Consider the following 13,923-nt stretch of genomic DNA (forward strand, 5'->3'; position numbering starts at 1 on the left):
GTTTCGTTAAAGTATTCTGAGACGCATTGTTGGAGTGCTCCTCCTAGCGGCGCCGCTTGGTACTATCGTATCTCGGTTAACAGAATCCTGACTCGTGGTCGAAAGTTATTTTTATTCATTTTTTCTGGACTATGTTCGAAACATTTTTTTACGACGTAGAGATTTTTGCTAAATCGATTTTTTTCATTTTTCCCTAAGAAGGGGGATATGAGGTGGAAACCAGGGGCTGGGCTGGGAGTTACAAACTGCGTTGCATCATTTTTGGGGTCCCAAAATTGACATTCTCCGGTCCGCTTAATTTAGTTTTTTCGTATAATTTTTAGAGCTCAAATCTTTGACGACTGGACTAAGAATATCTTTTTTGTTTTAGATTTAATACGAATAAAGACGACTACTTAAGCATCGACGAACTTAAACGCATGATGGAAGTCTTAGGAGCACCACAAACTCATTTAGGTCTAAAGGCGATGATTAAGGAGGTCGATGAAGACGGAGATGGTCGTTTGTCCTTCCACGAATTCATGTTGGTATTCCGCAAGGCTCGTGCTGGAGAATTAGAGGAAGATTCAGGTTTGGCACAACTGGCAAAGTTAACAGAGATCGATGTTGATAAAGTTGGAGTAAATGGAGCTAAAGAATTTTTCGAAGCTAAGGTGAGAAGTTTTTCGTCTCATTTTAGGACTTTAGAACTGATGAAAAGGCTGTTATTATTTTAACTTTGTTAGGAGACACCTCCTGTATTTCGTAATCGTTTCGTTACCATTTATGCTAAAATATTAGGAACTTTGTCATCGTCAGTCATTGTGAGATTTGTGTCACGATTATTTGCTAAGAAATACCATTACACAAAGAATAAGGAATTTGCTGTTTTTTATCAAGTCGTTATTGCTGTTGTCAGTCGTATACAGTGGGAAAAATGAAGGATTACCCATGAACAAACATATAAAACACGCTGTATTTTTGTGTCACTGTGCCACAAAAAAAATTGGCCAACGCAAGTACATATAATACTTATATAAGCTGTTCTTATAGTACTGGTACTAGTTCATTATTTTCTGGAACATAGAAAGGATGTGTTTAATATGATCGGTCATGGATGGGTAATCTTTCATTTTTCCTACTATATTTGTCTCACCAGCTTGACCTGTAGAAATTTTTGGTTCGGAAAATCAGAAATAACTGGCGCAAATCAAGGCAGATCCGAAGCAGCATACGATCGATTTTTGTATGGTTTTAAGTTGACATTTTTTACTTTCTTATCTCTTAGAAAAAGTAATGTACTCGATCTTCTCAGAATAATGTGAAGTTTATATTCGTATTATCGTTAATTGGAAAATGGTGTATTCCAGCCGATCTTTTAAGTTTGGCAAAAGAAAATCGTCGTATGAAACTAAATCAGACGTATATTGTTAGTATTCCATCAAGTATGATCCCAGTTGGCGCAGTTTGTCTGTTCAATGTCTGCCTAATAAAAAAGGTGCGTTGACTTACCGTTAGGGAAAATAATTTTTTGGGCTTACAAACCAAGGCGTTTGTTCTTCAAATCGGTGTCAAGCGCTCCAATAAAGCTAGCTTATTGCCGATTGTTGCAGTATTTTTTTGAAAGTATGTAATCAATTTAAATCATATCTTTTGTATTAAAAAAATAAAAGTACATATGTGCCATTAAAGGACACGTATGGTCAAAAATAACTTCCGTATTGCCAAAAGATGGTCGGAATCTGTCACACGTGGCAGTTTTCAGCCGACTCATGCTTTATATCAAAATTTTGATGTATAGTAGGGATGTTTCAAAACTTAACGAACCTTGGAAATGCGCATGCTCGAAAAAAATTAATCCTAAAATCATTAATAAATGGATGGCTCATTAATAAATAAAAAAATTGAGATACACGGATGACACGGTGTTAATTGGAAGCAATTACGAAGAACTTCAACATCTGATTAACAGGATTACCACAACGTGTGATGAATATTGGCTCAAGCTAAACACCGCAAAGACCAAGGTGATGGCTGTCAGTAAGAAGCCAATACAACCGGAAGTAGTAACAGCTTATGGTGAACAACTGGAGAGAACTAACAGTATCACCTACCTTGGTTGTCATCTAAATGATAACAGAGAGATGAGCAAAGAAATTAGAATACGTATAGAGAGGGCCAGAGCTGCATTCTTTAAGATAAAGAAACTTTTATGTGGGAACACCATTACCTACTTTGAATCTGAAAATTAGATTGGTGAGATGTTATGTGTTCTCTACTCTTTTGTACGGCGTCGAAGGTTGGACTTTAACGGATCCACTTCTCAAGAAACTGGAAGCCTTTGAAATCTGGTTGTATCGGAGAATCCTACGAATAAGTTGGGCGGATAGAGTTCGTAAGGAAGTTGTTTTGTATCGGTCAACTTGAATATTTGGTCATGTTATGCGACACCCATAGAGATATAATAATTTCCAATAATAATCTCCATTTAATAATACAAGGTAAGGTAGACAAAAGAAGAGGACCAGGTCGAAGAAGAACGTTGTGGCTTAAAAACCTGCGAGAATGGTTCAACAGAGCCTCTGCATCCCTTTTCTGAGCTGCCGTCAACAAAATTACCATAGCCAATTTGATAGCCAACGCTCGATAATCGATAATGCACATAGATATTTAGATATTTATTTATTTATTATAATAGATAATACGCAAAACAGAAACATTACACTCCACACCTGTACAAATTACATAAGAATTGTCAAGGCAAGGAGCGCTGTATAATTATCATAAAGTATTACAAAAATTAAAAACATGAGACTAAACAAATAAAGAAATAAGCATTGTCAAATTAAATTAATCAGAAACATTCAATATATAAATAAAAAAAGAAAAAAAGAAAATAAAAATACAAACACTGGAAGTACAACAAACATTGCCAATTGGTTTCTAGGTCTTAGTTTTAATATAATGGACTAATAATCTCTTAAAGCTAGTTGCATTATGGCTATTTTTAATGTGATAAGGTATATTATTGAACTGTACAATTCCTTTATGAAACAAGCTTTTCATTGAACTGGACTTGTTGGTTGTTCTAACATAAAAATTTATTGAATTTGCAGCTCTAGTGCTATGCTCATGAACATTTTCTATCGGCACCAACTGACTGTTCAAATACTCAGGCAATAAATGGTTTACCATCTTAAATAAGAATGTCATAGATTGGACATACATAAAATGTTCAACTTTTAACCAATTTAAAGTTTTCAGCATATCTTGAATTCGAGTATATCGATTGCATCTCAATATTACTCGCATAGCCTTATTTTGGAGAATTTGAAGCCTGTCATAATTAGAGCATCCTGTATAAATCAATGAACAACAATATAAACAGTGAGGTAATATTAATGAATTACAAATTGTTAATTTAGTTTGAAATGTGAAAAATGGTGATACTCTTCGGAAAAAACCTATTTTTTTTCCTATCTTTCTGCAAATGTAATCAACATGTTTACTAAAAGTTAGTTCCCTGTCCAATATGAATCCCAAATACTTTATTTCCTGAACCATTTCAATTTTTTCATTATTTAATTTAATGTGAACATCCAAACTTAAGAATTTCCCGAAAAGAGTGTTATTACCAATAAACATATATTTGGATTTTAACTCATTGACTTTCAATTTGTTTAACTTAAATCTTTCAGTTAATAAATGCAATTCACGATTCATCGTGTCCACTACATCAACAAAATCTTCCCCATAAAAATATATTAATGTGTCATCAGCAAAAAGATGAATTTTACATTTGCTTAATACGTTTCCCAAATCATTAATGTATAATATGAAAAGTAGAGGTCCAAGTACACTGCCTTGCGGCACACCAATATCATTTAACTGTGGATTTGACATTTCACTATTTAATTTAGTCCTTTGGTACCTATTTGACAGATAATTTTCCAGCCAATTAAAAACTGTCCCGTTAAAACCATATTTCTTTCATTTCAAAAGAAGTATAGGACGATGTATTGTTTCAAATGCTCTTTTGAGATCTATAAAAACTGCGCATATACCGACCCCTGTCGTATCTAAAATACTTTTCATATCTGAGACAACTAACTGTAATGCGGTCTCACATGAATGAGAATTTCTAAATCCAGACTGGTAATTGTACAGGATATTATTTGAAGTAATAAATTTAATCAGCTGATTGTACACCACAATTTCTAAAACTTTTTCACAAAATGGGAGCATATTTATTGGACGTAATTGATCAAGTTTATTAGTATTAGGAACTTTTGGAACAGGAACTATAGTTGATATTTTAAATTGTTAGGGCACCAGGCCCTTCTCTAAACTCATATTAATTAAATTTAATAAAGGATAACCTAACACATGAAATAGATTTTTGATAATATCAAGACCTACTTCATTCGTACTATTTTTTTTATATTGTAATTTGATTATATCATATAGTTGGTTTAGTGATATGCTCTCAAAAGTTTCAAAATTTACATCAGATGAAACAACTGTCTGCAAATTTAAATTAATATCACTATTTTGGTCAAAACTTACAATAATATCTTTAATACTATCAACATAATATTGATTTAATATGTTTGCCAAATTTACACTATATGTTACACCTTCATGTTCAAGACTTTGAAATTGTGATATAGTTTTATTAGTTCCTACTAACTGTTTGAGATGTTTCCACATTTGTTTAGAATTACCCCTATTTCTATCAATATTTGACTCATAAAATCTAATTTTAACTTGTTTTAAAATTCTAACACAGTTATTTCTTTCAGTTTTATAGTTATTCCAATCTACGCAATCGTTTGTAAACAAAAATCTTTTATAAGCAATATTTTTATTCTTAACTGCCAATTTACAAGTGTTGTCAAACCATTTATTACCAAAGTTCTTAACTTCCACAGTTTTAACTGGTGACACTCTATTCAAAACATCTACGATATTATTGACGAAAGTATCAGTAACTTCATCGATGTTTACCGAAGAATATGCCCAATCTTTTTCAATCAACATGTTTACCATATTATCATATATTATTTTAGAACGAATTTGTTTTGTTTCAATGACTTCACTTTTAGTTACTTTATTATTGAGCACATGGACAATACAGTGATCAGATATTATGTAATTTTTTTCTACATGAGCAGTTAACGTATAGTCATTACTTATGACAAGATCAATCATAGATTTTGAATCTTTAAAAATTCTTGTATATTCATTTACAAGTTGCTGCATTCCATTATTTTCTATATATTCTTTCAATTTACTTTTACCCTGACAAATTTTTAGCATAATGTATGTTGAAATCTCCAGCAATGACTATACTACAACTACTATGTGATTCATAATAATCATCCATCCACTTGAAAAATACATCAATGAATTCACTTATACTACCACTTGGCGATCTATAAATACCCACTATTCCATAATATGATCCATTAATTACAACATCCAAAGACAAAACCCACAAACTCTTGTCAATAATAAATGTTTTGATATTATTGACTTTTATGTATTCTTTCGTATAAATTAGAACTCCTCCTGTATGACGACTACTAGAATCACAACGCGCCATTACATATTCAGGGATCTGTAGCTCAGAATCTGAAAAATCGCTAGTGATACAAGTTTCCGTTAAACATAAAATGTGTGGGTCATATACCTGAACATAAAGTTTGATTTCATCGCAATGTTTATAGTAACTTTCAGCATTAATACAAGAAAGAAGATTAATACAAGAATACTTTTTATTTGTGCGTGTAATATTTGAAGGCGTCTTTGATGGCTAGATATTATACCCTATTCTTTCTTTGGCTTTTAATAACTGTCTTTGATAACTACTACAATTTCTATCAAATACATTATGGTTATAATTAACATGTTTAAGTTTAAGAATTTCATTTGCATATTTACAGTTAACACAAGTAAAATTATCGTTAGTAATTCTGCACTCAGCTTTTTTGTGTTGACCTCCACATAGTGGACAAACATCCTGTGAAGTACATTTATCTGCAAAATGTCCAAACTTCCAGCACCGAAAACAACGAATAATATTTACGTGTTCAAAAAATCTGTAGCTATTCCATCCTATAAGTATTTTTTCCTTTTCATTAACAAGATAGTTAAATATATCTGCTGAAATTTCCACTATTACATTAAGTGCATTACGGTTATTAGTTTTCGATTTATATTTACGTAATATTTTAATGTAAGTTTCTATACCGTCAATCAAATTTTGTTTTTTAAAACTATCAACAAAGCTGTCAATATCTTCAATGTCTTTTTCGTGGACATTTATGATCTTGATCTTAGGTTTAGATATACTTGCAATTTTTATCTCATAATCTGCTCCAAGAACTTTTTCAGCATTAATTTTCAAATTATCCAAAGACTCCTTATTATTACAATGAATTGCAATGGACCCTTTAGCACAAGATTTAACATTTTCAACCGACACATTTATATCGACTGGACTAAATTTTTGTGCTAATACAGTTTTTGTTGTTAAACAATTTTGATTTTGATTTTTTGGTTTTATAATAAGTGGTTCGGTTTTTTTCGTTTTTACAACATCGCTCCATTGACGCTGACTGTTTGTTAGTGTACCATTATTTTCAATAAGATCAATTAACTTACAAGTTTTTTCCAATACTTCTTTTGTTTTCTTTTCATTAAGTTGATATTCAGACTCGTTTTTGTTAAGTCTATTTTCAGCTGTCGTAAAACAATTGCCACAAAACCACTTTAAATTAACACAATCTTGTTTCATTTTTAACACTTGATTTTTCACTTTAGCACAATGCAAATGATATGGTTTAATACACAAATCGCACACGATATACTTATTATTTACAATAAAATTATCAGCAAGAAAGAAAATTATCAACAAGAAATACATGAAGAAGAAAGAAACTCAATAACCCCCTTGACAGCCCCCTTAGATCCGCCACTGTTCCAGAAGTGTCGCATGGAACGGCTTTATCCAAATAGAAAATATCGTTGATCTTCTACTCTGTTTTCAACAGCTCACAAACATGGACGTACAGATAACTGGGGACGGGAGCGAGGGGGAGAACATATAAGAAAGGATAATTTTTGCTAACAAAGGTATTTGGATGGTTTCGCAGGTATTTGGATCCAAAGACATCTAAAACCTCAATATTAATAAACAATAAGCACATTGAAAAAGCCGAGAACTATATGTATGTACATACCTGGGTTACTGGGTACCAATGTAAATAGCGAATGGGACCATTCTGTGGATATAAAACATCGCCTCCTTCTATCGGCTACTTCTTCTTACGGTGCCTATCCGTTCCGGATGTTGGCGATCAGTATGGCTATCCCTGTTGGAGGTATCTACGAAGATTCTGGAAATGTGGTGCTACATACGGATACTGCGGATTATGGATAAATGTGGATGGATAAGCTCGCAAGAAGTAGAGAAGAAATTTAAGAGATTTCTATGTTGTTGTGATTTGTGGTAAATTGCCCAAATAATCCCTCAAATATGATGGATGAAATGGCTATCAAACGTGGAAGCAATTAGGAGGTTGGAAAATAAACCAGAAACAAAATAAAAAGAATTGAGTAAAAACTTCATGTGGGGACAAAAGTAAGCATTATTGCATTTCATAATGCAAGGAAAAGTTTCAAGGAAGGCGAACTGTGGGAAGACGAAGAATATTCTGGGCTAGGAACCTAAGAGAATGGTTCAAATATAGCAGCGCAGAGCTGTTTAGAGCGACGGTTAATAAGGACAGCATAGCCATGACACTTTCACACCTTTTATAGAAGATGGAACTTAAAGAAGTGTATTAGTTATTAAATTCATACATTATTTTAAATTTTTTAGAACATTTCAAATATTAACTTCTCATTGTCTTTAAATGGTTAATTAATTATTTTATTATTCACTCGGTATATTAATAGAAACTTAATTTAGTAAACAATGTTATCAGCTATCAGCAGATACCCTTTATTGACCTTACCTATAAATATTTAGTTGTATAACTGCATAACATTTAATATATTATATGCATAACTGTTTAAAACTACCATTGTTATATTTTCGTAATTTAAGAAAATGGCAACGTGTTTAGAAGTACTTAAACAAATGACACAAGTAATAGCGGACACTGCCGATTTTATTACCATCAAGCCTTACAATGTTCAGGAAGCTACCACCAATCCAATTATCATTTTGCAATCCGCTAGATTACCTCAGTACAAAAACATTCTACATAGAGCGGTCCAATATGGTCAAAATACTGGAAGAACTAATAAAGAAGTAATTGAAAACACTATGGACATGATCAATGTTCTATTTGGCGAAGAAATTCTGAAAGTAGTTAAGTATAGAGTTCACATTCAACTGGATCCACGATTAGCATTCAATATTTCTCTCAGCGTTGAGAGAGCCCTGAAGATTGTTAAAATGTTCTCCGAGAGAGGTATCGACAAAAATCATGTGGTTATCAAATTGCCTTCTACATGGGAAGGTATCCAAGCAGCGAAGATCCTAGAAAAAAACCATCATGTTAATTGTAATATGACGACCATGTTTTCGTTAACTCAAACTGCAGCTTGCGCAGAGGCCGGAGTAAGTTACCTAGCGCCTTTTGTGGGCAGGATAAATCTATGGTATAAAGAAAAATCTATCAAAACCGAACGACACGAAGGCGTAGACATACTGAAAACCATCCAAACGTACTTGAGAAAATTTGGTTACAGAACAAAAGTGATGGGAGCTTACTTTATAAATGCGGAAGAAGTAGTAGCTGTAGCAGGTTGTGATTTAGCGACTCTTCCTGTGGCATTACTCGAAGATTTTGCTAGAAATAGTCATCCCGTGACCGATGAAATGGAGAAAGACCCCAGCTCATCAAATTTGAAAAAATTGGTTTTAGATGAGGCAAAGTTTAGATGGCTAATGAATGAAGATGAAATGGCGACAGAACTTCTGGCAGAAATTCTGAGAGTGTTTTCATCACATTATATTGAATTAGAAAATATTATAAAAGAGATGATGAAATTGAGCAAATAGGTGTATTTTGTAATTTATTATTACTGGTTAAGTATTAAATCCTTGATAAGCAAAATTTATTGTTGTGTTTACCATAACCTCTTATAGATTAAGATTTTTAAACGTCTTTAAACATTTTTAATTTAAATTTATTCCGTGGCAATCAGATAAAACAAGATGCACTATAAAAAAATTTCATAGTTTTCCAAAAAAATCATATGTAATTTAAAATAAAGTCACTTAATTATATGGACCAGGAGTAGTATAGTCACATGGCGTAACTCATGTCTCAATCATAAATATGTCACATCAATCGGTCTATATCTCCTCCACAATGACAGACGAAAGTATCTTTGTTTCCTACAAGAGTTCGTTTCTTTTTAAAGAAATTCCTCCACAGCTCAGACAACACTACTTTTGGTTTAAGCATGATGGTGCACCAGCCCATTTTAGCATTAATGTAGGTATGTAATCACTTACACAGTATATCCAAGGTAGGCAGGGGAGGTACGGAACATTGGCCTGTTCAAACGCCGGATTTAAATCCTCTTAGATTTTTTTGCATTTGGGGTTTCCTGAAGTCTTTACTTTATTCCACTCCCGTCAAAAATGTTGATGACCGGAGGAATCGAATTATTATAATCCGCTGTGAGACAATAAGAAATACACCATGAATATTTTTGCAAATACAACAACCAATAAGGTTGAATTGAACCTTGTGTCAATTTCAGAGAGCTTGTAACATTTTTGGTAGCTTTTGAACATTTAAAATTTTGTTAGTGATAGTTCTTCTGTGATAGTACTTCTTTTATTGATCTATTAGTATAATAATATTATATTAGATAGGTACATAGTTCTTAATAATGCACGCATAGTTGAAAATTTTACAAAACATGTATATTTTTTATTGACCCGTAAGTTGAGTGTACATAACCTCAAAACGCATTTTTGTTATTTTTTTTTTGGAAAAATGCTTATATGTACATTGTTTTTGGAGAAGGCTGCAGGTCCAATCTTTTTTTATTTTGTTTATTTTATTAAAAACTATATCTCTAATTTTTCACACGTTTTTCCGTAAAGTGCACCACCTTCAAAAATAAAAAAAAATCTGGTTTTTAGGGATGTTCTCCATTTTATAGGCTTCAAAATAGATCAAGTCAAGGTTTTCTTTTATATTTTATATCTATATAATTTGAACTAACTGAGTCTTTTAGGATACTCAAAAATGGAAAAAAAGACGTTAAAATCCCCAAAAAACCTCAAAAAATAAAAAATTACATTTTATATTATTTGTTTTCGACGTTTCGACTTACATTACGAAAATCGTTTTCAAAAAAGAAAGAATTATTTTAAAACAATTTTAGAACTTGTTTATTTTTTCATATATGTAATATTCGTTTGTAATATTTTCATTATAATATGCCCAAATTGTTTTTATTAAAATTAATTAAAATCTTTTTTTTTTGTAGATTGGTGAATTGGCGAAGAAGAGCAAATTCGAAGATGAGATCCGTTTGGAGCAAGAAGAACGCAAACGGCTCGAAGAAGAAAAAGCAACCAGACGACAACAGTTTTTGGAAAAAGCTGCAATGTTTAAATAGTGATAGTGTTGAAAATAATTTATTTAGCCATGTATTCGTCGCATTTTAGTCATTCACCAGTGTTCAAAATTAACTGAACTGAATATTATATTATCTAGGAAAGTATGCTTCACTATATTATATTCCTTGATTTCTATTATGATGAAACATAATATATACTTGTATACCGAACTGAAAAGCATATACAGAACTTTATCATATTCAACATTAAGACACTAAAATAACAAAAAATCAATGTTTGTTTTTGGAGTTACTTTGAATAATGAGGCAAAGTAAAATTTTGATTACTCTTATTTTGTTAATAACATCAATAACAACAAAACATGTGAACGTTAATAATCCGTTTAATATTGACACAAGACAGATAAGTAATGACATTCCTCATGCTTAAATAGTCAATCATCCATAAAGGATTCCAGTTTACCTACTAATAGAAAATTATTATGTCGGTTCGCTAAACTCAGACACAACTGGCTAGTGATTTTAGTAAGTAATTTAGCCAATTTGGCAAAAATTGGCAAAAAAAAAATAATTACTAAATAGTTAATAATTACTAAATAGTTAGTAGTTTTGCCAATTTTGGCAAAATTGGCCAAAAACAAAAAAAAATTACCGACTAAAATCACTAGCCAGTTGTGTCTGAGTTTAACGAACCGACATACAGTTGAGTCCGCCAATCTTTACCCGTGCGTCATCATTTAAAGCATACGAAATAAGTCGATGATAGTAAATTTCAATTTCCGACTTATCATCGACTTATTTCGTATGCTTTAAATGATGACGCACGGGTAAAGTTTCGCGGACTCAACTGTACTCACAATTCCTTTAAAATGCTATGTATGATACAACTTACATCGTTGTAATAATATTGCTATGGCTACCATTTAAATAATTTTGAACAATTGGTGAAGGGGGACACATGCATTTATTATAAAAGCTTTTATTGTTATAAAACTTGATAAGTCAGTGATTTGTTACTAAATGAGGCGACAATATGGCTGTATAAAAGCAGAATCTTTGGGTTTTTCGAATTTACATTTATTGAATTTTACTAATATCAGAGAATCACTTTGTATGCAATCAGACAATCAGTCCATTTCAAAATCGTTTTATGTATGACCGATGTTTTTAAAACTGACATAGAATAAGTAAGTACTTCTTATTCTGTGTCTATAGAGAAATTTTTTGCAAGTAGTTCAATGATTTGTTCACATTACCTGCATTTTAATAACAACCAAGATAGTGTACCATATTATATTTTTTTGGTCTCCTACACTTTTGTCAATATTTTTATAGAACTGGTATAAATTACTTGCAAAAATTTTATTCAAGACTCTGCTTCATTTTACATAAAGGTATTTTGGACTAATAATCATTAATTGCGACTAAAAAGTTAGGAATGCTTTTTTGATCGTATGACACCTGTGAAACAAATAAACATTCTTCACAAAGTATTTTTTACCAAAGACAAAGACTCTTTCCCGCTTCGGGATTGGAAGTAATAATGACTATGTTTTTTAAGTTATGACTTCAAGCTAGACTATTATAAGTGAATGATATTAAGATCTGACTTAAGTCATTAAGGAGTTCTGTTTTTTCTGATCGCTGACTCTACTTATGTATCTTATTGATCGTATATTTATCTCTCTGATCCTTTCAGATGTGTTTACGTTAAAATTAGGTTTATTTTATAACCTTTCTTACAAGCAAGTACACATAGTAATTTCTTTATATTAACTACACTAATTCTTCTTCAGAAGGTCCCGTCTTCTACTGAATTCTCCAAGTTTCTCATTCAAGAAGTTCGTTTTCCTTAACACCGTGTAGCTTTTATTTTACCTGTCATTATGCTTTGTAGTACCTACTGCATATTTAGAATCTCCTCCTGCAGTTCTATATTAGTGTTTCTTTCAGTTTATAATATCCCTAGTATTGCCAATGAAATCACTTTCATCTGCTTTGAGTCTATCAAGTTTGAACTTTTTTAGCATTCAGGATTACAAACCGTAATTTTAGTATTTTTGTTATAAATACATGATTATTTTTGATACAGAAAACTCTCTTGGGATTTATGAATACTGACCTTTGCGTGCTTTTATTTCCGGTAGGTACTTATCTCCGTGGCAACTTCATATAAATATACACTATCCCTGCATTTTGGTCTACCTCTTGGTCTAGTTTCCTCAGATTTCGCCAGTACAATACGCCGTGAAGAGTAGCTCAATAGTTTGTTGTTAGAAAGCATTGAGTGTTTGATTAGTTCCGATATTAACCCTTAAACGCCCAAGGATGGGTAAAAATGTGTAAACAGTTAACGTGACTTTTAACTAATATTCTTGTAATTTGATCTAAAATCCCCAACCAATAAGTCTGTTGGTTTGGAATTTGATTAAATGAATTTACTGATTTTAATTAGGCATTCTTTACATGTCCAAATGTGGTACAATTGGAAATAAAACTGTGAAACATATACAAGAAATGTGAAAATAGAGATATGCCATATCAGAATAAGAGTATTTCGGATATGGTTTCGAATAAATCTATAGTATTCTTAAAATTCTGAGTCTGCCTATTCCATGGACATCCAAATAACTAGGAATATACCTATATATTTAATACTGATTTGAATTCATACCGCCATCTATTATTTTAATCACTGACTTACCGACGTTCCCTGTACAATGACTTTCCAGTCACCTTACTTATACTTTATACTTTTATGAAAAACAGTCTAAAATCAGAAATATTTCATTGTCTTAATATTTTACATATAATATTTCAATAAAAGTTTATTTAAAACTTCAATATTTCAGTTACATGTCTGTTCTAATACACATATTTCTACAATGAATACGGTTCTGATTTTCATGATTATTCAAAACATTTTATTCTCATTTATAAATTTCTATTTTTATTTCATAAGACATACTTTTACATTAAAATTTATTTGTATATATTTTCATAATTATAACGACAAATAGATATCTTGACTATTTTCTTTACGTTATTTTTAGGCTTATGTGTAAATTGTGATAATTATTTTTGTATAGATGTATGAATAAAACACATCAATAAACTATCTCGTTCTATTACTTAGCGAAACATCCTTCTTGAACGAGAGACTTAGATAAGTCTGGTATTAAAAGAGAAGCGTGGAAATTTTATAAAAGGATCCATCAAAATAGAAAGAACTCCTAGCCTAGATTATATCAATCATGATGAATAGTGATCAGTGCCGGATTTAGGGTACTTGCTGCCCTAGGCCAAATTACCCCGAGCGGCCCCCGA

The 13,923-nt window shown here is 31.7% G+C and overlaps 1 protein-coding gene across 1 annotated transcript in view; it reads left to right on the top strand.

Annotated features, from left to right (window-relative positions):
* Positions 1–13,714, top strand: part of LOC114335824 (EF-hand domain-containing protein D2 homolog) — a 276,872-nt gene extending 263,158 nt beyond the window's left edge. Inside the window, exons 2-3 of the mRNA XM_028286115.2 lie at positions 371–653; positions 10,504–13,714. Coding sequence (XP_028141916.1) covers positions 371–653; positions 10,504–10,635 — 415 coding nt within the window. The 3' untranslated portion in view covers positions 10,636–13,714. The remainder of the gene's footprint in view (positions 1–370; positions 654–10,503) is intronic.
* Positions 13,715–13,923: the final 209 nt, after the last annotated feature.

Source organism: Diabrotica virgifera, chromosome 7 (genome assembly GCF_917563875.1).
Source record: "Diabrotica virgifera virgifera chromosome 7, PGI_DIABVI_V3a".
Lineage (NCBI taxonomy): Eukaryota > Metazoa > Arthropoda > Insecta > Coleoptera > Chrysomelidae > Diabrotica > Diabrotica virgifera.